The 25,679-nt window shown below is 38.9% G+C and overlaps 2 protein-coding genes across 4 annotated transcripts; one reads left to right on the top strand and one right to left on the bottom strand.

Annotated features, from left to right (window-relative positions):
• The first annotated feature begins 2,329 nt into the window (after nt 1-2,329).
• rgs7bp (regulator of G protein signaling 7 binding protein) lies at nt 2,330-11,253 on the top strand. Its single transcript, XM_004072223.4, has 7 exons — nt 2,330-2,813; nt 2,894-3,289; nt 4,169-4,335; nt 8,434-8,564; nt 8,754-8,895; nt 10,077-10,147; nt 10,270-11,253. Exons 2-7 carry the CDS (start codon nt 3,140-3,142, stop codon nt 10,359-10,361), a joined length of 753 nt encoding a protein of 250 aa, XP_004072271.1. The 5' UTR covers nt 2,330-2,813; nt 2,894-3,139; the 3' UTR covers nt 10,362-11,253.
• A 913-nt stretch (nt 11,254-12,166) lies between these two features.
• Nucleotides 12,167-18,885, bottom strand: c7 (complement C7). Of its 3 annotated transcripts, none has more exons than XM_020705802.2 (18): nt 18,816-18,885; nt 18,655-18,716; nt 18,462-18,537; nt 18,245-18,386; nt 18,025-18,169; nt 17,775-17,913; nt 15,940-16,083; nt 15,598-15,841; nt 15,330-15,443; nt 15,058-15,224; nt 14,732-14,960; nt 14,434-14,605; nt 14,234-14,321; nt 13,893-14,025; nt 13,623-13,811; nt 12,853-12,949; nt 12,581-12,765; nt 12,167-12,499 (listed from the first exon to the last, which is right to left on the bottom strand). In XM_020705802.2, exons 1-18 carry the CDS (start codon nt 18,819-18,821, stop codon nt 12,315-12,317), a joined length of 2,517 nt encoding a protein of 838 aa, XP_020561461.1. In that variant the 5' UTR covers nt 18,822-18,885; the 3' UTR covers nt 12,167-12,314. The 3 variants fall into 3 exon arrangements, with proteins under 3 accessions (XP_020561461.1, XP_004072355.1, XP_011477267.1); XM_004072307.4 differs by having other exon boundaries at nt 12,853-12,952; nt 18,816-18,884; XM_011478965.3 differs by lacking the exons at nt 17,775-17,913; nt 18,025-18,169; nt 18,245-18,386 and having other exon boundaries at nt 12,853-12,952; nt 18,816-18,883.
• Between the last annotated feature and the right edge of the window lie 6,794 nt (nt 18,886-25,679).

Genomic DNA, 25,679 nt, shown 5'->3' with positions numbered 1-25,679 from the left:
GGAGAAATAGTCATGACATAAAAAACTCTAATATAATTTAACCAAACCTGCACAAAAATTCATGAATATTTGTTTAAAGGTCTTTGCGTCATCTCTTAAAATAACAAATTGTAATTATGTTACCACTCAAGTGTCTGGGATGGACAGTTGATGGAAAAGCTTCTCATCCATGTGGACATTGGGCTGGGACATCATGCTGCCTCCTTGTTGAATACTGTTTTAAAAAAAGGAACAAACTGGGAGGACTTTTTAATCCTGTTGAAAAAGGTTTAAACCTTAAAATCTATCAAACAGAATATTATTTAAAAAAAAGAAGCAAAAAGCACAGCTCTGTTTGTCCACTTACATCTGACCACATGAAAGAAGCACCTGCATCAGTGAGAGGTGTGGGCATGCAGCCATGGGTCAGAGGTCTCCAGCATGCCTATTTGCTGAAAACAATGACCCTTTATATGCTTGTTTTACTTCTCAAAATGTATGATGCAATAAAACTCAGGAGGACAAGGCACCAATTTCCATTCACCAACTCCAACCTTAACCATTACCAGCTACGCAGAAGCATAACCAGGAAAAATAATCTACCTCATACTTGGTCTCCTGTTTAGTAACAGCAGAGATTAAAAGATAAATGCCCCAAAAACTTTGGTGAGAAACTAACCAGGGTAAACTCCCCAACTATAAAACTTTCATGTAGGTTGGAGGGTGTGGATTAAAGTAAACCCAAAAGTTATCTTTTTTTAATCTAATTGGGATGGTCAAGTCAAATGAATAGCTAAAATTGTACAAAAGTAAGCTGTGAACTGACAGGACTTAAAAAAAAAGGTAATGTTACCGAAAACTGTAAAATGCTGTACATTTCTTAGTAAAATTAGAGATTCCAGTGTATTTGAAATGGATTAACAAGTTAGGCTGTTTTGAGCACTGGGTTTTTTTTACGGCATAATAGTCCTACACTTGTTCCAACTTTTTTTGATTGCTTACCACCTCATCTGTCTGCATGGGTGCTGGAACAACTTGAGTTGACCTAATTTGCACCACTGAAACATTGTTAAGTTGTTTAAGAAATGTCAAAAAATAACAGAGACAGAACATCATATCTCCAACAAAATGAAGTCAGTTCACTCACCTTTATTATTTTTTACATTAAGCCATAAGTTTGAGCCAGACGATGTCAGTAAGCAGTAATTGGTCTAAATCGTCTCAATCAACATTTTTATGGCAACCATTTTGCCAATCAGGAGTTGGCTTGTTGGAGGTCCACACCCCTTTCACAACTATAATGACTGAGTTGTTTTTTTGTGAATAAAAGTCTATGGGATTTTGACTTCTTGCAGCCACTTCCTCTTTGGAATGCCAGGGGGAGGGGACACTCAGTCCAGTTCTCATTTACAGTCAGTGTTCATAGCTGAACCACAGGACAAGTTTCTCAGAATTAACAGCTGCGTGATGATGGGCAGTTCAAAACACAACAACTAGATCATGAGAGCTCGCCAAGGATGTGACAGTAGTTCGTGGGCCATCAAGGATAAATTAACCAAAAAATAAAAATAATTTAGTTTTATAAAAGCTGTCAGCCAATCATTATCATCATCCGTTGATTGACATGCAGAATGGCCATTCGATGGCCATTGAGTTTGCAGTGGTGGTGAAATATTTGTTCAAACACGCAATAAGAAAAAGAAGAAGAAGAACAACAGGAACATTATGATTACAATATAGACGTTTTTGCAGCCATGTTGAATGTGTCTTTGTGAGTGTGCAAGTGTGTGTTTGGGAGCTACACACTGTTCATGGCTGTTTGGGGTTTTTCCTTCCTTTTGAGGCCTTATCTTTTGAGTTTTTTTTCCTTTGTTGTAGAAACAATGTGGTCCTTTTCCAAGGAACACATTGATTCTTTTGCCTAAGGAGTGCTGCAATATGTTTAGCTTGTCATGGCTTCTTCGATTAGTTACAATACTTTTTTGTCTATGAATTGATTCCATGATATTTTTGTAATTAGTTGCTTACTTGGAATATTCTGCCATTTCAAAGCAATTACAGATCATTTAAAAAAGTTAAAAATAGGAAACTTGCTGGTGTTCTAAAACTTTGAACTGGCAGTAAATGCTATGCAGTGTTTTGAAGACAGAAAAAATGGCGCTACAATTTGAGAATGCAGCACAACTGACACTTTAATCGTTGTTGTTAGATTTTTAAATGAAAGCTATCCAATGTTCTTCAAATAACCCCAAAACCTGAATTCAGGCTTTTAATGTTGCGGAAGTTTAAGGTCAGGAACTTTAACAAAATACTCAACTGTTGTTTCTGCTCATTTATTCCCTTTATGATCACATTGTGCAACGTTATTACGCCCATTTCTGTGGAGCTGGAGTTGATGCGCCCTGCAGCTCAGGGCGGGGGTCTTTAGTATTCGTGTCCCACGGGTGCGCAGTGTTGTCAGCCACAGAGCCACGTCAGGCCTGAAGCAACCGATCGCCTTCTGCCGCCCCTCCAAGGTTAGAGCCGGACGCGCGCACAGAAGACAAAGACGCCGGGACCCGAACCCCAACCTGCGATGGCGGGATCCAAGTAAAGACGTCTGCATCTCCTCTCCTCCCGAGCAGGAGCCTGGAAGTGTCACGTCGCCGTGACATTGTCGATTTGGAGAGATCGTTATCCCCCAGCGCTGGATGGAAACGCGCAATCGTGAAAATGGTCGCAGAGTGTCCGTGAAAGCGTTTGCTTCCTCCTGACATCAGAGAAGACGCCGCAGCAAGCTCGACTCCTGCTTGGGTGTGAAGTGCTCACTGTGCACCAGAGCTGTTGGAGTGAAGGTGACTTCAGCCCCATCGCAGTGGAGGCAATGCGGAGCGGAGCCACAGGCGCTCATTTCCCACTTTTCCTGCGCCCTCAGGCTCGTCTGGGAGAACATTTGCCTCCTTTTGTACATTAAGAGGAAGGACGGCGACAAACTGCAAACCGAGGAGCAACCCAGCTCGTCTTTGGCTGGCAGAAGGGGGAACCGAGCCTGAACGGAGGAGAGGAAAAGGTGAACGGTGAGGTGCAGGAGGAGTGGAGTTTTTGTTTTTTTTAATAGGGGGAGGGAATCACAGAAAAATCGTTCAGTCTTTGGGGCTGTTTAAATATTGGATGTGTATGCATGAGTTCTGCATCGAATGGGCGCAAAAATCGCCCCAGATCCACCGGGAACATCTTCCAGATCGGAAAGCCTCCTCATCGAGACCCACAGAGGAGGGAGAGCACCGAAAGTACCCGCAAAGCCCAGCGCGCCGTGGCCGACTGCAGAATGGTAGGTCTGCGGCACGTCAACGCCTCATCATGCCCTTCAAATGCAAAGAATAATCGAATAAAATGAATAAAAATGCTTTTATACATATATATATATATATATATATATATATATATATATATATATATATATATGAAATAATGAAATCAAATGAAATAAAAAAGTAGGATAAACAGCTGTAAGGCTATGGGGCAGTTTGCGCCAAATAGATCACACAAAAAAGAAAGAAAACTGTATTCCAGTCCGCATGTCAGACTATAAATAGCTTGTGTTCATTTGCATTATTTTGTGGACAGTGAAGCCAAACAGAAGACTTCTTTCTGTGTGCAGTCTGGTGCTGCGGTTCCCATCTAGCCTGCAAATGTTGATTTAGGCTGATTTCAAATGTACCTGAATTAGGAGACCATCTGTGGAGATGCTGATGTTCGGGGCGCAAAAACCTACTGTTCGTGTAGGGCAAATTAAGACAGGATGCAGAAGTTGCAGAAGAAAAGGGTTTTATATAATAATAATAATAAAAAAGGTTATAATTTGTTAAAAGGTTCATCAGTTTTCATTCTGTCCCGTGCTCTTCGGTGGCGGTGTTTAGTCATGCTTCTCTCAGACCTCATTTAGGTTTTTTGTAACCAAATTTGCGCAACATTACACCTTTATCAAATTGTCACGCAGTTTGCGTGGAAGCAGACCACGCACCTGCACGCTGAGTATTGTTGGAGAACGTTGCTCAGCATTTCCGTCTTCGTGCACGTTGTCATGTTAACCACTGATAAAGCCTCTTCTGCTCCGATGACCGGAACAGAAGGTCACAATCTGGTTAAAGTTGACTTGATCGGGCCTTTGGAGGATGTTAGTTTTAACTATTGTGTTACTTTCACGCAGATCGTCCAAGAATTCAATACACTCGTGGCTCTGTATCGTGAGCTGGTCATCTCCATCGGGGAAATCACTGTGGACTGTCCGTCCTTACGGGCCGAAATGCTCAAGACCCGAACGAAAGGCTGCGAGATGGCAAGAGCGGCTCACCACAGCCTCTCCCTGATCTCTGGGTGAGTTGACTCTGTCCATGGTGCTGAAAACAACCGCGAGCCTGAAACTGATGGAAAAACTACTCAGCAGTGACTCAACTTGTCGTTTGACCAAAGTGCATCTGTGATTTGCATATTCGCGCTCCTCTGCTGTCCAGCCACAAATCCTCCCCGCTGCATTAGGCAGAGTGAGTTTGAAGGATGTGGGAAAAACCGAACATGAGATCAGCTTTTAAAAATCACACTCATTAACAAGCGTGAGAGCTTTTACAGGAAGCAATCAAAACGTGATATACTGTAACTGACGACTTAGCTGTGCCTAATGAACAAAATGAGGAGGAAGTGGGATGTTTCCAAGGAACAACATCCCAGATGATGGCATCAGTAATGTGCCTTTTAATACATGCTTTCATTGTATTAGTATTTGGTCTCGGTTTGTATAGATTTCAAACTTGGACACAAAAAACTTTTTTTAAAAACTTTTCTAAAAGTTCAACATAAAGTAAAAGAATAATGAATAAGCTCTTAAGGTCTTTCCTGCAGATTTCTTAAAGTCCCAATCATCTTTTGAGCTATTGTAAAAGCGTTCCCAGTGGTCTTTCAATGATGATTATGCCGTCTTAAGTCAAAATCAAAAACCTGTCATTTTCTAGAAACATAGCTTCTGCAGGGGGGATGTAGTTCATCACAAATTTGCCTCTGAGTTGTTTGCGGGACCTTTGGCAGAGAGCAAGCCTGCCAATACTTCCCAACATCCATCTGTTTGCATTTTCTCCTGCTAGCTTACAGTAAGTCACACTCCAAGGTAATGCTACCGATGTAAAAAAAATGGCAATCAATAGTGGCGCTACCCAGCTGTACACATCTGAGCCAGATGCCAGCTCAGATGAAGATAACAAAGACGTACATGGATCTGTTTGTCTGCAAGTGGATGCATCAGAATGGAGCGCAGCAGGGAGCTTGTGGCTTGCCGCAGTACCTTCTATGTCACATCATGTCACACTACAAGCTTTTTCCAGCGACATTTTTGCATCTGATCCTGATTCACAACAATTTGAATAAAGAAATACACAGAAATGCAATTTTGAGCTTAATTCTCTTTAAAAATGTCCTCCATCATCCGAAAAATGCCACAAGAACATGCTAAAAACACCAACTTTAACATATTTAACATCTATGCCACAAACAGTTGGAGAAAAGCAAAACAAATCTTGGGATTTGAAAATCCTTGCTAAGATGCCAGCTGATGCAGCATCCTCAAATACGCTTAATAACAGGGATTGGATGGATTGTAGCCACTGTTGATTTGGGATATGGTGTTTGTTGCCAGAGCAAAGCAAATGCAATAAGAAATGTTGGAGTAACTGCATGAATTCATGAAAGCAACCCAGTGCTTGATCGACATCTGTGAAGTCATACATGCTGTTTAAGCTGATTTAAGTTCTCTGAAAGCATGATTTCCTTCTTGTCCATGACAAACTTTTGTCTTTCTCTCAGGAATTAGTCACTCTTTCATTGCTAAACTTGTTTTAAATTTAAACGATAGAATAAACACGTTTTTGACAAGTTTAATAATTTTTTAACCTAATATATTACCAAGGCAACACATAATAATTGTTTAGGTCCTGAACTTGAATTTCCCGCTCTCTTTTTCTCCTGGATAGAGATGGTACAGCAGCTTTAGACAGAAGCTTCCAGTATTAGTCCTGAAAAAAAAAAATGGATTGCATAGATTCCAAGCGTTCATTAAAAAATGCTTTTAAAAACCAAATCCAGCTGGTCAGTGGTGAGGTGACTCTCCGTTGTTAATGATGAAGGGATATCGCCCTTGTGAATGTTTTAGCAGTAAAGAGGAATGGAAGCACTGACACAGAACGAGGATGGCATGGAGGGGAAGCAAGGATTTAAGCAGCAAGGTTTTATGTAAGAAATATTTCACAATATATGATGGTGTCTCCTTAAAGCCAAGATGGATTTTATGAACAGAAGCAGTAAACTGTGAGAGAGAAGAAAACGGTTTAGGATCAGATTTTGAGTTGGGTCTGAAGGTCAAAAAATTGACAAAACAGACAAATTAGGCCCTAAATATTTTCAATATTTTAAAAAAATGTCAACTGCCTGTACATAGAATTTGCCTAAACTCTTAAACTAAGTCTATTTTAATATCAACCTAGTAAATCATGACCTTTTAGTTTGAGTCTAAACAGAGCGGCTAAAATTCTCCAACATGAGTCACATTCTGAGAACACGATCCACACTCTTTTAAGATGTATAGTTTCCATTCATTTAAGCCAATAGAGGTGAAAATTGACATAGTAGATTGTATTTACTCAAAATATTCAGGAGGAAACCCATTTCTCAATTTTGACACAGACTTTAGTCCTGAACTTGAAACAAAGAGATTTATGGCTCTATTGTAACTTCAGCAGGTGGGAGGTGTTGGGGTCAGAGAGGACAGGAGATAGAAAGCAAGCACAGTGACACTGGAACGCCTGCCAAAAATAAAAGAGAAAGTTAGTGAGTGCAATAAGTGTCAGGATTGGGGATTTGAAGGACTTAACAGCAGGAAGCAGAACTAAACCTACAGGTTTTAAACATGACGAAACTAAATCATGATTGTCCTGAAGCTAAAAAGGAAAAGAGAACCTGATGAGCAACTACATCCACCGAGGAGGAATGAACTGAAATAGAAACAACTGATGATGACTGACACTAAAAGCTGATGTGACTGAGAGGGGAAACCTGAACACAATAAAACATGACCAAAAACAAGAAAACCAAACAATAAAGAATGAATCTAATGTCTTAACATTCATGCTTTAAATTCAAAGAAAGTTATTGACTATCAAGTCCTATACATTTGTTTTAGAGATGATCGTATTTTACTGAGTGAAACTGACTGGCTCAGAAAGTATAACTGACTATCGTCAAAATCAAACTCAAAAGTTAGCTGCCTAACATTTACCAAATAGAAGCATGTGTTCTGTGAAATGGAATGGCTTAAGCTCATCATTTACATGCTGAATTTCTGACTCTTGACCCTTTAACTTTCTCCTCAACCAAATGGTATAGAGTAAATTTCTGAAAACATGTTTTAAAAATGTATCTAAAGGTGAAATCGTTTTTGTCTTTGCTTTTGGTTGTTAAAGAATTCATTCATCCATTCATTTATTTTCTAATCCGTTTTATCCCTTTCGGGGTCACGGGGCTGCCGGAGCCTATCCCAGCCACTTGTGGGCGAAGGCAACGGACACCCTGGACAGGTTACCAGTCTGTCGCTGGGCCACAATCACACACACATGCACACTCAAATTCACACCTATGTAAAATTTAGAGTGACAAATTAACCTATGAAGCAAGTTTTTGGACAGTGGGAGGATGCCGGAGTCCCCGGAGTGAACCCACGCATGCACGGGGAAAAATAAATACATTAATATTGATAACCCTTGTGGTATCTTAGATGACCCCACCCTCATGTTATTCATACCATGACAAAGGTGGATAAAGGTGGAAAGATTTCATGTAATCCATGGACACCAGTGAAGATCATAAATCATTGAAGAAAAAAGGTTCAGAGCACTGTCTAGTGGGTCTAGATGACCCAACTCTCAATGTTAAAGTGCCTAGGATAGCACAAGGGTTAAAGAAGTATTAATTTGAATTAATGGTATCTCACTATTCATTTAACACAAATTTTTAACATTATAACTGCTATAAAGTATTAAAAATTGTAATGTTTCCACCATCATATATAAATTTGGAAATAATTCGTATTCATTTTTTGTGGGTTGTAGATTTTTACAGTGTGTTTATGTTGTAATGTTTGGTCACAGTCCTTGAACAGAAGTTAAAATAGTTTGTTACCCTAAGAAAAAGGACTAAAATATGTAGGCATTTGTTTTTCTTTTGTATTAACTCACATTGTACAAATAAAATAAAATATCCTCCAGTTTTAGAAAAGAAAAAACAATTATTTTTTGGGATGCATTTTTTAACAGATACTTTTCGAGAATGAGGCAACACCTGTATTTGTTTCTGCAAAGTTTCCATTACTTTTCAGGGTTCAGTGAGCACCACATGACCACTTTGTTGTCTTTACTTTCATCATGTGTCTTTCAGACCAGAGGATGGGGAAATCCACCCCGAGATCTGCCGGCTGTTCATCCAGCTTCAGTGCTGTCTGGAAATGTACATCACAGAAATGCTGAAATCTGTCTGCATGCTGGGATCCTTACAGCTCCACATGAAAGGTTTGATACAAACATTTTTGCGCCAAAACAATGAAATAATCCTGTTTATCCTACCAGATAACAATTGTAATGTTTTGGTACAATTCAAAACATTTCTATGACTTTGTCTAATATTTTTCCTTTGTTAATAATTGTCTAAAATTCAGGTCATTGTGACACAACATTCAGGCTCCCCTCTGTGTGTTTCAGGTAAAGATCCATGCGGCCCGCCAGGCGTTGACAGTAAGACTGAAGACTCCGACATACCCATCCTGGAGGACACTTCGTCCTCACCGACGGATTGTTCTCAGCTCTGCTGGGTGTTAGCCAATGACATAGAGAACATAGAAAAGTAGGTAAAAATGTCTTTGTAATGACATTTGCATCAGTCTTTCCTTATAAAACTTGTTAAAAACATAGGTTTGCAGTTAAAAAAAAATACAAGGACATTTTGACGAACAGTTTTGAGCAAAAATGTGGCAAAGACACAAAACAATCTTGACATCTCCCAACACAAATACAGGGGTTGTATTTAAAGCAATCACTGAAAACTAAGGCCTTTCCAACATCAGATTGTTGACAAAACTAAGATAAAGATGATTTAACAATAGTTTTTTTCATTAAAAGAACTGTAAAAGAACCACCAACAGTTCTTCCTCCTTCTAAACTATATATTTTTTCACAATATAATGATAAAGTCGAAGGTGTCAGTTAAAATATTTCATAATTTACTGAAGTGGGTGTTTCAGTTGTAAAGAAAAGCATTTTTTGAGGGAATAGAGACACTTTAAAAATATATATGAAGCTTTTGTCAACACGGTGGTTTGGATTAATCTGATTGGCTGTTGTCTGTAATAGCCAACCAGTAATAACAGAACATTCATAGAGGAACAACTTGTGTGCATGGATGTGGCACAACCAAGTATTGCCTTTAACTCAAAAAACTGTATTTGTTTAAAAAATGTATTCATTTATTTATTTTTACCTAAATTGGTAAAGCTTATTTAGTGTTTGAAATGTAAACATTTCCTGACCTCTGTCCTAAATGGGTGAGGATGAGCAAGAATAATCCTGTAGAAATTTCTTTTTCAAACTTTATAGCTCAAGGGAGACACATAAGAAACTGTTAAATTTACTACTACTAAATTCTTCACATACTTTTTTTCTCTTCATTTATGTCATATTAGGTTTAAGAGGTGCTAATATTAGCCAAAAACCTTTGGGGACACTGGAAATGTGAAGGACTATCCCTATGAAAGTTACAGTCTGTTTTGACATGATCTCTGAAATCTAAACGTTTTCTCAAATTTTCAACATTTTCCAAATTTAGAAATAAAAAAAATGTCTTTAAGTTTATTCATGCTCTCTTAAAAACTGGAAAATGATCAAATGCCTGCCTAAAAAGTAAAATTAAATTGTAAAAATGTGTTAAGCGTTATAAAAATGATTAACATCACTCAATGTATCCAAAATAATGAAGGTTTAAGTCACAGAAACTGTAGGTACACGTCATAAAAGTCTGTTTATGTGCAGGGATATGAGAGAGATGAAGAACCTTCTCAGTAAACTCAGGGAGACAATGCCTTTACCACTGAAGAACCAAGGTAGGAAGAGCGTCACCTTAATCTCCTGAACACCGTCATTTCTCAGAGTAGTGACTTTTGTCCTGTTGAAAGTATATCAACATGTAACCAGATCACATTATCCTGTGTGTTCTTTCACCCAGATGACAGCAGTTTGCTGAATCTGACTCCCTACCCACTTGTCCGACAGAGGAAGAGGCGGTTCTTTGGGCTCTGTTGCCTGGTAACCAGCTAAGGGCCCCACCTTCATATGTAGGAGGAGGCAACAAAGACGCCATTGCCCACTGTCCATCACCACTTGTGTCTCCACCAATCTATTACTGCCATGCTCAGATCAAGCGTCTCCCCTTTTTCTTTCAAAAGCTAGCCGTTTTCTAATTTTATTTTGTAATACAAAGAACTGTGAGTGCTATGTAATGTAAAAAAAAAGTCTTCATCATATATTTGAGCATATTTTGGAGAAGGTTTTCCTGTTTTTTAGTAATTAAACTTATACCTGCTTGTCTATCATGAAAGAAGCTTCAAACCCGACATGTCTATGCTCAATTGCTTCCACAATCCAGAGCAAACGGCACACAGATTCATGTTTAAAAAGGGAATATTAATGTATGTTTTGTCAGAAATAATGTAATAACTTCTGTACATGCCAATATGAAGACGGCATTTGCAATGATAAACGTAAAAGTTTTATTTGTGGATGACATTTCTGTCCAAAAGAGGTTTGTGTGCACCACAGTCTCTGTTTTCTGTTTCTTGCTGTTTTCCTCTTAATGTACTTAATTTAGTCTTCCATAAACCAAGAACCTTTATTCAACTTTCCAGCTTCAGAGAAGAATATATAATACGTTACTCAAAGGGAAACTCCTTTGCACACTAAAGCTATCTATGAACTGAGGCGGTAGAATTGTATATATACATACACAATGCTCTGAGTTATTTTCAAATTTGGAGGTGGATTGCAAAAGAATGTGTTTGTCTGTGTGTACATGAAGGATCCTGGTTGTTTGGAGGAAGTTCTTCAATACTATGATTGGAGAGAAGAGTGGTTTATGATGAGGAGGAAAAAGGATAGAAAAACTGTAATAGGTCATTTTACATTGTTAATAAAACTTTTGTTATTGAAACCAGTTAACATGTTTGTCTTGGATGTAAAACACAAATTGTCCACTAGGGGGAACAAAACATTACAAAACACCAATCTGACCATTAGGGAGTTCTGTTGGCTTTTATGAAGTTTTAGAGTATAGCTTTTCACTTTTATTTCGTTTTTTTCTTCTTGCAAAGTATGCTCTACCTGCATGTTCTCCTCTCTCAGAAATAGAAAAAAATTCAGATGTGAACAAGAAAGAAACATCATATTTATGAGCAGGTCTTACAAACACCAGACATGTCTGTTGTAATGCATTTTGGATTGCAGGTCAAGCAAGTTCATGTTTTTTTTGATTCACTACTTTCCCTCTACATTTTATCATAATTAATGAATTTTTGATTTTCATTTTTTGTAAAAGGACAAAAATTGCGTCACGAATTCCAAAGAAATGGTTTCCATTTTTGAAAATGAGCAAATGTTGAGATTTTAATATCAACACAATTAAGACATTAACATCAACTTGATTTAAACACTAAAATAACATAATTTTATTTAAGAAATCTGAAAACTAGAATCTTCCCTGCATATTAAGCCTGTTATGTGTTTTATCGGCCAGCACATCTGGCAGCAATAAACATTTTGATGTGGTTGTAAAACACTAAGTGGACAGTTACAACGTCCGCACACATGCTCGTGCACACGCACTCACATGCACAAACACATACACACTAACTCTGAAAGAGGGCAGCAAGCCAAAGGCAGGGATGGGCGGCCAGCAGGGGTTTGTTTGGCAGCCTGTGCACTGCGTGCTTTCTTGAGCACAATTTCAGTCTGGAAAACAGTTCCTGTGTTGACTTAATAGCTGTCTCTTTCAACATCAAGTCATATTTTTTTGCACAGAGGAGAATAAATATGCACAGCAGTAAGAGAAGAAGTCCATACAGTGAAAGTCATCTTTAGATACTTGCTGAGTTTTATTGCCTCCTATATCTATAAGGATACATGCATGTGTAAGTGCCTTTAGAAAATGGTACATGGTGGCACATGGATTATAAAGGAAATGAAACATGGTTGTCAGTCAGTTCCTCCTCTGAATCCTCAGGAAGCGCAGGGCAGGATACTGACAACAGACACTTTTTCTCCATTACATCGTCGAACTCCTGCTTCACATTCACTCATGGTCTGTGTGGACGCAGTGTCATCCTCACCAACACGGACACACACGTTTATGCCAGAGTTCAAACATTCTGCAAGCTCCTTACAGCGACAGCTGCTGGTTGTATCTAACAAAACAAGGTGGACAAGCAGAAGGGTTCATGAAAAATTGCAAATGCTTCTCATACATAATGTGGTTTTGTTCATACCATCACACTTCTCCCACATGTGGCAGGAGCTGCAGTTGAGTGTGTTACGCTGAGGCCACACACAATCGCTGTACTCTGCTATTTCAAAGTTCTTCTTATTACACTTGAGGGCATGCATTTTGCACACAGTCATTGGGATGAGTTTTCCACTTCCTGGAAGTGTGCCACAGATGTCCAGAGACGGACTTAAAAAAGTGAAACAAAATAAAAGCTTTTAGTTGATTCTGACAATTTTCCGAAGGCCATAGGACAGATAGAAAAAGGGAACGGACCTGCATTCGTGAGGGATTCTGCAAATGCATTTGTCTCTGGAGGGTTTCTCCCATGCCTCACAGCTCACTGTGGGAGTGATGGGCGAAGGTGGGGTTTCTTCTGTGGAACACATACAGAGCAGTAATCTGCAGGCTCACTGATTTGGAACAGGGACAGCAGAAAATGAATGAAAGATATTCAGTGTGCAGCAGGAGAGAGTCTTGTTTCACAACAGTCAGACACCAAACTCAACACTATAACCACTGACAGCAGAATGCCCTCAAACTGACTGCACTGAGCTGCTAAGGTGACAAAATGAGCATCAAATCTGGTATTTGTTGAGTTTCAGTATATTGCACATCAGAGTTTTTTCTGTTTCATTAAAGACCCACTTGGATCATCTTCTAGTCTATTGTATAACTATTTACAATCTGTGTTGTTTTCTAGGACATAGTTTTTGCATTGCAGCAGTAGATCCAAGAAATTTGCCTCCAAGTATTGGGCGGGACAGTTGGCACGGAGCAAGCCCGCCCCCCTTCCCTTTCCCATGCTGAGAACTTGGAGCAGGGAGCTTGTGGCCTACCGAGCGTATTGTTTACGTCAAACTTTTTCAAGCTGCATATTTTTTGGCTGCTTCTGATTCACAACGATTTGAATAAAGATATACTCAGAAATGTAATATTGAGATTCATTTTCTTTATATATGTCATTCATCATAAGAAAAATCCAAGAAGAACATGTTAAAAATACCAACAACAAAATTTTCATCTTTAAAAGAATAGAGAATTACCTTGGCTGCATGTAATTTCAGCAGGATCTGGGGAAAAATTCAAACTGGAGTCGCAAAGGATTCTGTCTTCTCCCTGTAAAGTTCTGCCCACCGGACAAGACAAAGTGACAGCCTCACCGATGTCATAAGATGGCTTCAGAGGAGAAGCTAGAACCTCCTCATTGAGAAATTTCAGTTTGCAAGATGAAGCTAAAAGAAAAAAAAAGGAGAAACAATTCAGTCATAGTTTTCTGTGACTCTAAATGTCACCTAGTGGTTCAGCTCACTCACCTGTGCACTGGCCAAGGCTTGGAGACCAGGTTTGGTCAACACTGCATTCCAGGATGCTGTTTCCAAGTACATGGAAACCTGCAATGCAGCTGTATTCAACTCTACCCCCCACAAGGTAAACATCCTTTGGATTCTGGCAAAAAGGAAGAATTAATAAGGGAAATTTAGCTGCATTCTGTGATCACGGGATATTTAAAACTGGAATCTAATTTTTTTAACTTGAAATAAATCTGAATTAAATATTAAACATTGTTGTTTATGTGAATAGAATTTTCTGATTTATGCAAAAATAACTTTCTAATCTAATCTAAGATTATTCCAGAGTGCCTTTTAATCTTTACCATAATAAACCCATTGATCAGAGCTGGGGGAGTTTCACACTTCTGACTTGGTGGCAGAGTATTGTCAAAGCACTGAGGCTCCATGGTCCTGTTGAAAAAAATACTTATAAAACTGCACAGTGCAACATAGTGCTTTAAAATAAAAAAGAACCCAAGGGAATGTCTCCACATTGCAAGCTAAAACATCTTTGCACACTAACTTCAGGTATTCCAGGTCTTCTTCATCACAGGAAGACATCTCAACCGTGTCACCGATGCAGTGCTGTCCACCGTTCTGGGGTGCAGGGTTTTGGCAACGGCGACTTCGAGACCTTTGACCCCTGGAGCACGTTGACCAAGCAGACCAGCAAGTCCAACTCCCGTGGATCACTCCTTATTGGGAAGAAATGATAAAATGTTCTGAGGATCAATATATCCCTAAAGGTTATCTTTTTTTAAAATTTGCTTTCTGAAATGACTTGAGCTGCATTTGTAAAAACTCTATATGGCAGCACACACCTTGCTGCCCCTCAACCTCCGTTCCCTGCTCACAAGCCACCCCTGATGTGCCAGGCTTACAGATGCATTTGCACTCATCACCATCCATGACGGCTATGCCATTGTTTCTGCAGGGCTGGCAGTGGCACGGGTCATTTTCTGCACGGTATTGTTCTATGGCTCTGCGCAGGTACAGCTTCTTCACTCCAGCACACTGAACGTCCTTCACCAGCTCTGACAGCGGCCGCAGCTGGTGAGACATGAATAAATGCAAAAACGATTTACCTCATGAAAATAGACAGATGTACGTTTGCTTTTTGAGTATAAATGATGTGTGTTTTTTCCACCTTTTGTTTTATGATTTTTGGAAAAGATCTGATGGAATCAGCCCAGTTTGAGTACATTTCCCAGTTCTTGCTTGCATCATCAAGCTGCATCCTCTGCAGCGCAGCGGAGTGGGAAAGGCCTCCTCCTTCCACATCCACTTTTGCCACTACATTGTTGGTAGAATAACCTTTTTTGAAACAGTTAAAGAAAAACAGAAAATGAGAGAATGATAAAGAAGCCTCTATTTTTTTAAAAGTTGGGATGAGTGTGAAGGTCAACATTTGAATTGTACCTCGGGGTGTTATCGTTGTTTTGTCCCCTTTTTTACACTTCGTTATTATGAGGGGGAATATTAGGATAAAGCGAACCTTCTTCTCACATTCATGAAACTTCTTTGATTCAACAGCTGAAAACAAAATGGGAAATGGATGTTAAAATGGTGCTTTTATATAAATTGTGCTCAATGAACCAAAACAAATGCAACCATGGCTTAATGAAAAGTTTTATGAGAATAATAGAAGAATTTTGCCTTCTTGGTTTGAATTTTTGTAAAGCCTCACCCAGGTATTTTTCACTTTCCGAATCAATGGACATGATGATTTTCAAGAAGCCCCCCAGGGTTCCCTGAGACACATAGTGAGTGCCGAACCTCTCTAAAACCTTCCTGTAAGCGGTGTAGTCATAGACAGATGGAAGTTTGGCCAAGGCCTTCCAGAATTCCTCTGCAATTGGGATGTACTGTGGGGAGTTGCTCTGGAACTGTACCACTTCTATGTCGTTCTTTAACACTAGAAGCCTGTGGTACTGCAAGTAACAAGAAAAAAAAATTAAGACCTGATTGGGTTTGACCTTCATTGTTGTTTTTTTATTTTTAGTTTCTTTTAAAGTTCAAAGAGCTGCACCTGAGATGTGTCGTGTGTCTCATGAAAGTCATAGTTACTATATCCTTTCGTGGTCCCAGTCACCGTTTCTCGGTTGACAACATCCTTGGCGTAATGCCACTTACTGCTGAACATCTCGTCACTGAAGTCATTCTGCACCTTAACCTGGGGACAGCACATGCAGGCTTTTTACAATCAACACGATACGTTACGTAAAGCAAATCAAAACAAATCCAGTGGGTTAGCAACTGTAGCTGTGGCTCATGGATAGGTCTGGCATCAGCCAGAGAACTGGTGGTTCAATTTCTGAAAGTCATATGTTGAAGTGTCCCTGGGCAAGACACTGAAATGGAAGCAGCCCCCGGGGGGTTAGGTTGAGGGACTTTCCCCCCCCATCTGTGTGCATGTTAGAGAGCATGTTGATGATGTGCAGTTTAAAAGGCAGCGGGTAGAAAAGTGCTATACAAGTGCAGACTATTCATCTTATCAGACAGTTTTCAACTAATGAAGCAATAAAGTTATATTGGTAATTTGTCTACTGAATGTGGATGCTTTGCCACACCAATAAAGGTCAATAGAGTCTCAAAAAAGGCTCCTGCGCATAACATTGACAAGCTGTGATTTGTTTTAAATGAACATAACTTCGCGAGGAGGGCATGCAGGACACAACTTACTAGGCTATGAAAATATTTTTAAAAAAGAAGAATATCCCAGTGATTGTTTAAATATGAAATCCCACAACCTAAATGTCTTAAAAAGCCCTATTTCATCTTTATCTGAAGGCACTGTTTCAAAAAATTTCTTCTACACCGGCATGGCCATTGGTGCTGAGCTAAGTAGCCCCCCCCCATGCCCCCTTTTTCTGATGGTAATAGCTGCTTGAAGAGCTTGACACAAGTGGGAGCCACAAACCACACTGACTGACAGTCTCTATTCTCAAAAGTTTCTCTTTAGCAAGAAACGATGAAAAGTGACACAACAATGTGTGGAATGACAACATGAACGTTTGTACCAGACCCTTCAATTTAATCAAATTACACGAGAGAGAACTTTAATAAGCTCATGAAAAATGCTTTGAATTACATTATAACTTAGGCTATATTACACCAGAAGCAGCACTGGATGTGGCTCAGAATGGATTTGATGCTGGCACATGCAGATTGTAAAATTAATTTGCACAGCAAATAAAATGAAATGCCATAAAGTAAGTGGCTAATTGCACATAATTGTCTTAGTATGTGTGGCCAGTGCTGAACTTTTTTTTGTTGGCTGCGCAAAATCAGGGGAAGGGTTAAGTCTAGGATTACGGGTCAAAGTGAACACATTGGCTGCGTCAACTCGCGTTCAAGTGGCCACTTTCAATGAAAATCTATGCAAACGCACGTGGACCAGAATTTCAGGCTTCCACGTCAGGAACACTCGTGCTCACGCATCACTATACAAGTTTTGAAGTTCGGTAGCGGGCTCTATGTACAAATTGGATGTTCATTGATTGCGTGCTGGAAGTTTAACCAGTTGAACAATTTCATACTGAATCATGGCAAAGCGGCACTGTGACCAATCAGGGACTCGGATTTGGTAATGACGTGTGGGTGGCGTCCTTTTCAATAGATGGAAGTACCAACCTCTATAAACATGATCATGAAGGCAAAATTAATAATTGTGTTTTATTCCCAGTCAGGTTAAAATGACACCAAGACGAAAATTTATAGGGACAGATTTGTGAAAGTATCTTTCCTCTAAGAAGGTTGGTTGGCCTGAATTGGGATTAAAAACAATCTTAAGAAATTCCTTTCTCAACGAGATAAAAAGGTGAGAGAGTTTTTAAGGTCAGTAGTTTTTTAAAATGTACAAACCAAGAAATTGTACTGAATGGTGCTGAGAGGCAGTCGATAGAAATTCTTGTGGACGCCACTAAAGATGGTTCGACACTGGCCCCCAAAGCTCCTTGTATTGATAACACTGCCTCTTCGCTTTCCAGTGACAACATCAAACCTGCAAGGAAGTTAACAACGCTGCATGTACTAGCTCTTTGGCACATGCTGGCTATACATAAACCAATGCACCAAGATGAAGGTACTTCATTAAAGATTTATATCTACTCACCCAAGACCCACCAGATTAACATTAGGAGGGGTCATTGTGTGTTCACACGTAACAAAATTTCGGTTGGTGCAGCCATTCTCATCAAGCCCATCTTCCTCGCAGTCTTGGTCTCCATTACACACCAGAGATTTGCTAATACACTTGCCTGCAGGTAAAAGACACTGATAGGTTTTTTCGTATATTAGCTTATCTCAGCTGGAAGAGAGGACTTATTTCTGACCAGATCGGCAGCGGAAACGGTCTCTACACCCATCATCTAAGGGGCAACCCTGTGTCGTTTCACAAGGCCTGCTTTCAGACCGCATGCCACTGCAGGGGTTCCCACCAAACTGAGCGTACACGACCATGGCTCGGCTCCTGGTCTGCAACGTTTCAAAGCAGGATGTAGAAGGAGAATAAAATAAAGATCAGTCTGCACTACATAACAAACAACCAACCTGTAACTTGGTGCAGGGATCACACTCTGACCAGCTGCCATAAGACCCCCACATACAGTTAATCCTGAGGCAAAACCTTTAAAAAATAATTTATGAACAAAAAAAGAATTAGAGAGGATTGCAGACAACATATCTGGAAGCTTTGATGGAAAATCTTGTGGATATAATCCTAAAAAGAGGAAAACAGATTTACGCTCTGGTTGCAAAGTGGAAGAGAAGCCATGGCACAGCAGCAGCGCAGAGACACAAAATGTTCTGAAAACCAGAAAACGTATAAAACAGGACTTCATAATAGATGCTGGGGGTAAGTCACAAATCTCTGCCTGTCTGCTTTAAAGAACAAAATGTACTTGCCTTCATGCTGGGGGAAGCTCAGCAAATAGAGATGTCTGCAGAGTATCACTCTGGATTTGTTACAGTGAAGGAGTTGCACTTTTAGAAACACTCCCACAAAAACAGAGGCTTTCTGAGAAAAAGTAGGTGCGTATGTGTGTCTTATTTTCCTTCATGTCTTAGAGATGTCATAACAATTCCTTGAGTTTTCTCTACTGGAATGAATAAAGTCTAACTTATACAAGTGGGGAACAAAGAGCAGTTTTTAAAACTAGGTTTCTGATTAAAAGTTGTTGTAGAAGTTAGCATGAAAAGGGCTATGAAATCAAAGTTGATTGATAGACTGAACAATGTCGACCCTTAACAGCTACCATGAGGCTTTACACAGTGAATGAAAGTCATAAGGCATGCAAGTTTCTGCATATGTGTCCATGGAAAATGTTTCTCTGAAAGTTTTTTTTTTTTGTCAGGGCTAGGGAAAGAAAATATTTTCGTAACAGCTGGAGCCAAAAAGCTTCAGCAGTAATTCATTTCGAAGAGAATAGCAAACGTGTATTATTGTAGCCTTTCAGAGGAACACATTCCTCTGAAAAAGAAGAACTATGAATGTATGTTTAGCTCAGTTAGTGTAAAAGAAATTAATAAGTAAATAAATAAAGGAAACAATCTGATTAAATGTTACATCTTGCTTTTTGAATAAAAGTCACAAGACAAAGAATTGAAAAAATGGCATGAAACTGATTAATTGAAGTAAAATATTTTCTAAAAGCAAATTTTTCATCAATGGTGATTGTGATCAAATGTCTGAAGATAAAAGTAAGCCATCTTTCCTACTTTGACTGAAGCTCTCACTGCTCTAAAGGTCAATCTCAGCTTTTTTTAAAAAACAATCTAGGAATATATACAGAATTGGAAGAGGAAGACATAGTGTGGCATCTTAAGATGCAGAAAATAAATTGTCAGTAATTAAAGAAACAATTCATCATGGAAAGTCAAGATTTTATAAATATGGACTGAAAGATGAATGGTCCTGACTTGCAAACTGAATAAAAGTGTCATCTTTTATAGGACATTGAGAGTGAAGGAACAACACGCAGACACCAAAATGTTAGGAATGCTCTGGTCTGATTACTTTGATTCAAGATGTGTAAAAAACCGAACTATATTAAAAGTGTGAGATTATCTGCCATACCTCAGCAACTCTACCCTGAAGTAACAGTGGATGAACAATTTGTTCATCTTAAGAGAAATTAAAGTTTCTTCAAACATTTAATCCATTTTATCGAAGAACTAGAACAACAGATTGTTTTGAAAACACAGAACGGAGAAATTTGCCACTAAATAAAGCATATTAGGTTTCTTTTTAAGAGTATTTGGCAGGAGGACACACTTCTTCCCATGGAGTCATCGCATGCACTCAAAAAGACACTCAACCCTGAGGAAAAACATTGTTCAACACTAGATCATTAGCTCTGACATTAGAAACCCATGCTACCACTTTAACAAATCACTCAAACCATCACACAGCTCTATTACACTCCTTATTGTTGTACAAATATTCACCACAGCTTTAGAAACATTATATTTCCCATCAGTTTAATGGCATTTGTTATCTGCTGTGGTCCCCCCCCTAATTGACAATTAGAAATTCTGCATTTATGGTTGTTAAAATGTTGCTTCTGAAATGTGATTTAAGCAGCAAACACTGGAGGGCAACAGAGATCAGAGAACGTTTACAAAAATGGAGTCATTAGACATTTATGAGATTATAGTGGAATAAAAACACACATTTCAAAGATTTAGAAAAAATTATGTCCATTAAAACAATACTTACCATCTTAAAAAAGAGATTTTTTACTGTCAGTAACCCATTTGAGATGTTTTGCCAGTACCACATGAATCTATTTCCCCCTCTGCGTTCTGTAGTTACGGATATGCTCATATTGGGCCGATCCATTATGAAGTGACAGCACTAAAGTGTGTTTCTTCACGAGCATTTACTCCTGCCACCCATCCCTTCGAGCAATAACCAAGGCAACAAATTGTTTGAATTCAAATGTCAAATAAATGCAGAGCTTGAAATCATTTCTGAAAACATGGGTTCTTGTGTGCTTTCTGAATGTCCCTTTGACAAATGCCTGCAAACTCTGTCTTTTTTAAAGCACATTGTTGTCCTCCAATAAATTAAAACTATGTGTGCATGTAAAGTCTGGGGATGTTGCAACATACTTTGTTTGTTTCTGTAAAACTGCTGGTTGTTGGCAGACCTTTTGTCCCCCTGTGCACATGCACCTTTATAAGTAGACACAGAAGTGCCTGGCAAAATTACTCTTCCTCCTCCGCACACTCCAAACTTTTCTGAAACTCTGCATTTCGCCGCTGCCCCTGTTTAAACTGTCTGAAAGCCGTCATCCATTTCTGCCTCCTACACTTCTACCTCCTCTTCATCTGAATGTGTGCATGACAGGAAAACACAGAGGCTAAAATGCACTCAGCATTGCCTTTTCATTCTTTCATTTCTCAGAAAACAAAGGTAATTTATCCACAGATCCCCAAAAGAAAAAGTGTGTTTTGATAGATGTTCTATTATAAACCAACAGGAAAGTTGAAAAAAAAAACAAAAAAACAAGATGATCCATCATAAGCCATAGTGCAAGAACTTCTAAGGAATCCTCTTTGAAAGTTGCATGCACTCTCTTGGAAGAGCAACGGTAGTGTGAAATAAATAGACATTAATACAGCCAGCTAGAAAGTAGTTGGCACCAAAATGGTGTTATTGTGATGAGCAGCTCTTAGAGAAGAATGGAGCTTGTTGCTCATGACAGCCGCTTTACCCGTTAAGATTAAAGCTGCATTAAGACTTCTACTCAGTAATATGCTAATCAATACACTCAAAAAACGTTCACTTTGAATGAACATAAAAAAATTATGGAAAGGATTTCCACATGATTAGATTGCGTTACTTTAACAAAAATGAATCATGTTGGTCCTACTTAATTTATTTAGGTTGGCTCAACTTAATGTATTTAGGTTGGGTCAACTTAATTTATTTAGGTTCAAACTAATAAATTTAAGTTGATTCAATTTAAATAGAGCAGTTGCACCCAACTTTAAATTTATATTGTTGCTCACTCTAAAAATAAAAAAGTTGATCCAATTTAATTGAATCACTTCAATTGGTCACCTAAGTAAATTAAGTTTATTTAACTTAAATTTCAATTTATTTCTTTAATTTTATTTATTCATCTGTAATTGATATGTTGTTCCAAAGTTACAACCAATGGGTCTTTTAATTTTCACATCAAAGACATGAATTACCCAGCAAAGTCCATCACAAGACAGGAGTTCAATTACCACGAACTCTGTGTTAGGTATTGGAATAATAACAGTTTGCCACACAAGGTGGTTGGTCATCATCCTCTACCAAACTTTAACTCATGGTGCAAAAAAAAAAATAAACATAACAGTTTAAATCACTAGTTAAAACAGAGTAAAACAGCTAGACAATAAAACCCATGGACAAAAACTCACACTTAGACCCCAATCAGCCCAGATAGACAAAGAAAATGGTATCCCACAATTCCTTGCGATTACTAATGCATCCAATTTAATGGTATCATGTTGGATCAACATGATTGAAATTAGTAACTTTTAAATGGATTATTTTTATGTACAATCGACATGATTCATTCACGTAAGATTTACAAACATAAAATTTTCTTGTTGAAATCACAAGTTACTTTTTCGTTAACTTAATTGGCTGGTAATTTCCTTTTTTTGAGTGTAGCGAGGAGTAACAAAGGGATGATAAAGAGTTTAAAAATTGTGCAAAAATAAGAGTCACTCAACCGAACACTGAGCCTTTTAAAATCTAAACGTGTTTCATTTTTAACACCTGCCTGCCAAGTCGATGGTGGATGCTACGTTACAAAAGCAGGTTTGTAAGGTCACCCCAGGTGCCGCCACCCACCCACCTCCATCCTCATCACCCTGGAAACAGGACGAGTTTGGGTTCCTCTTCTACACAGATACATCCCATGTTATAGTATAGAGTGGCAGCTGTATGAGCTGCCGCACCCATTACAAAATGGCGGTAACCAGATTGTTTACTGTCCATCTTAATTTCTGGTCACAGTCTGATTAACCCTTGTGCTATCCTATGACCTCACCCTTACACTGACGTGTTCTCCCTACCATGACAAAGGTGGAGAAAGGTCTAAAGATTTCATGTAATCCATGGACACCAGTGAGGCTCACAAATCATTGAAGAAAAAAGGTTCAGCGCACTGTCTTGTGGGGTCTAGAAGACCCAACTCCCAATGTAAAGTGCCTAGTATAGCACAAGGGGTAAATCACTAATTAGGTTTGCACACAAATATTTGGTGCTTTTCACATTAGAAGCTGCACACAACATGCACACATCTTTTTGGCTTAGAAATAGGCCTATGTGTAACCCTTGTGCTATCCTAGGTACTTTAACATTGGGAGTTGGGTCATCTAGACCCACTAGACAGTGCGCTGAACCTTTTTTCTTCAATGATTTGTGATCTTCACTGAATAATTATTTATGTTACTTCTGATTACTTGCCTTGCATTTATATTATTACATTCTGTGTGTTTTTGTTTCCTTTTTACACTAAAATACCAAGTCGTCCTCAATCCTGTCTGCAGTAGTTGCTACCATAAATGTCTGAAGCTTCCCCCTAGTTTGTAAAATGGTTTAATCAGCCACTATGGGTACTCCTCATCATGTTTGGTTTCAAGGTCTGTTTAGGTCAATCTGTTTCTGTTTGTTAGTCTGGTCAGTTGGTTAATTGCCCAAGTTGTTTCTGTTGACCTTTGACCTAACCTGTTTTTCCATTGTGAAAAATAAAAACGTAACTTTTTAAACTAGAGTTTTTGTGATATTACTAATGAGTCAACTGATATACCAATCGACAAACCACACTTGCCAGCAAAGTTCACAGAATAATTCTTTACTCATTAGGCATAGAAGCTTTATTTTATTGGCAATTTTCCACTTAAAACAGATTTACTTTTGTTTCCAAAAATGATTTTGGATTTCTACAACAGCAAAGGACTCTTTTGGCACCAGAACAAAAGAGGATGACAGCAGTTGGGACAAAGGGAAGACACAAATGTTGTTTCAGCACAATTTGCAAGCATTTCCAAGTCTCATGTCTGGATGTGGTTTCTGGGGGTGAGTCAAGACAGAGCAAAAGCCATAAAATAAATAGCTTGAACATTGGTTTCATAGAGAACGAGTGTTGTAGAAAGGTCACACATGCTCTTCTTTGCATAATGCAAAAATATCAGTAGGTGTGTCCTAAATCAAAATATGTGGATTATTTGCCTCATGCACAGAGGTAAAACAAAAACAAAGAATAGCAGTACAGTAAATTGCTAAAAATACAAGTTGTGACAGAAATGGTAAACAATTTGCAGTTTATCAGAAGTACAATACTTTAAACATATTCATTCATCCAGGAAAAGCAGATTTTTTTTTCAAAAGGGTCATCAGAACTTTACTCAGAATTGGTACTGACTCAGGATGACTCTTTTTAAAACGTTTCTCTGCTATACAATACTTGAAGTTATAGAACATTTTTCCTGTCTCGAAACCTAACACGAGTGAGAGAAGTACTGCAACTGTTATTTTTGCACTGAAGTATTTATAATACAGCAGTGCTTCTTCACTGAAACTCACTCTTATGAGACTTTTTAAGATGAAGAGCTTCCTGTTTTTGACTTTTCTTTACAGAACCTGACAACATTCTGGCAGAGTACATTCTCTAAAGAAATGAATCACTGATTGTGAGGTGGATATCTGAGCAAATATTTTAATGCATATTCCACAACTTCCTCATACAGTTGTGATGCGATGATTTGAATTGAAAACCCACTCTTATGAAAATTGTGTTTTTGAAATCTTCTTGTGGCATTTTTCTGATGATGGAGGACACAAATAAATTCAACTAAGCATAAAAAAGTTCATTTCTGATCATTCCTTAATTCAAACTGTTGTAAATCAGGAGCAAACACAAAAATGCAGTTGGAAAAAGCTTGTAGGTGTGACGTAGAAGCTACAATGCCAACCCACAAGCTCCTTGCTCCGCTCTGGTGATGCATCCATTTGCAGACAAATAGATCCATGTACGTCTTTGTTTTCCTCGTCTGAGCTGGGATCTTGCTCTAAACTGTGGATAGCTCCAATATCAGTGCAAAAAAGTTCATAGTCTCTGTAGTTGTTAACTGACTTCTTGGTTCTTTTGTTATCAGACATGGTTATGTTTGACACAAACCTGACATGTTTTTGACGTTTCGACATGTTTAGACTCTGACGGCGGAAGATGTCATCAGATGGTAGTGTGTGACGTATATAAAAAAAGGTAAGTTGAGGGCGAGACCCCTGACAAACTTTGATAGGTGACTCCGCCCCTTGATGTTCGTTTGCTGCTGGAGGATGTTGCTCTGGGTGTGGGGGGGACAGGAAGACCCCCTCATTCCGGTTCATGGAAGTGTGTGCTCGCTTTGGGATCTGACTGCCTCCATGATCCATCTGCAGTGTCTGTTTTATATACGTCACATGCAATCATTTGATGATGACTCTGATGAAGACGCCCATCAAAACATGTCAGGTATGTGTCAAACATAACCCCTGTCTGATAACAAAAGAACCAAGAAGTCAGCTCCAATATTGCTCGCCATTTTTGTCGCACCAGTAATGTTAGGTTGGGCTTTTGAGGGGCAGTACGCTAAAGGGAGAGAGTGTAAACAGATGGGTGATGGGAAGTGATGGCAGGCTTACACAGGGCCAACAGTCCCGCACACAACTCAGTGGCGAATTTCTAATGAACTACTGCCGCTCTGCAGAAACTATGTCCC

The sequence above is a fragment of the Oryzias latipes genome, chromosome 9 (assembly GCF_002234675.1).
Source record: "Oryzias latipes chromosome 9, ASM223467v1".
Classification (NCBI taxonomy): domain Eukaryota; kingdom Metazoa; phylum Chordata; class Actinopteri; order Beloniformes; family Adrianichthyidae; genus Oryzias; species Oryzias latipes.
The sequence above is the reverse complement of the archived record's forward strand: the minus strand, read 5'-3'. Positions and strand labels throughout refer to the sequence as shown.

Coding starts and splice junctions, on each gene's coding strand:
- rgs7bp (XM_004072223.4), top strand. CDS start 3,140: ATGAGTTCTGCATCGAATGGGCGCAAAAATCGCCCCAGATCCACCGGG. Junction 3,290..4,168: donor CCGTGGCCGACTGCAGAATG/GTAGGTCTGCGG, acceptor ACTTTCACGCAG/ATCGTCCAAGAATTCAATAC. Junction 4,336..8,433: donor AGCCTCTCCCTGATCTCTGG/GTGAGTTGACTC, acceptor TGTGTCTTTCAG/ACCAGAGGATGGGGAAATCC.
- c7 (XM_004072307.4), bottom strand. Junction 16,084..17,774: donor CCATTCAGTACAATTTCTTG/GTTTGTACATTT, acceptor TGCTGTCCCCAG/GTTAAGGTGCAGAATGACTT. Junction 12,953..13,622: donor TGAAATTACATGCAGCCAAG/GTAATTCTCTAT, acceptor TGTGTTCCACAG/AAGAAACCCCACCTTCGCCC.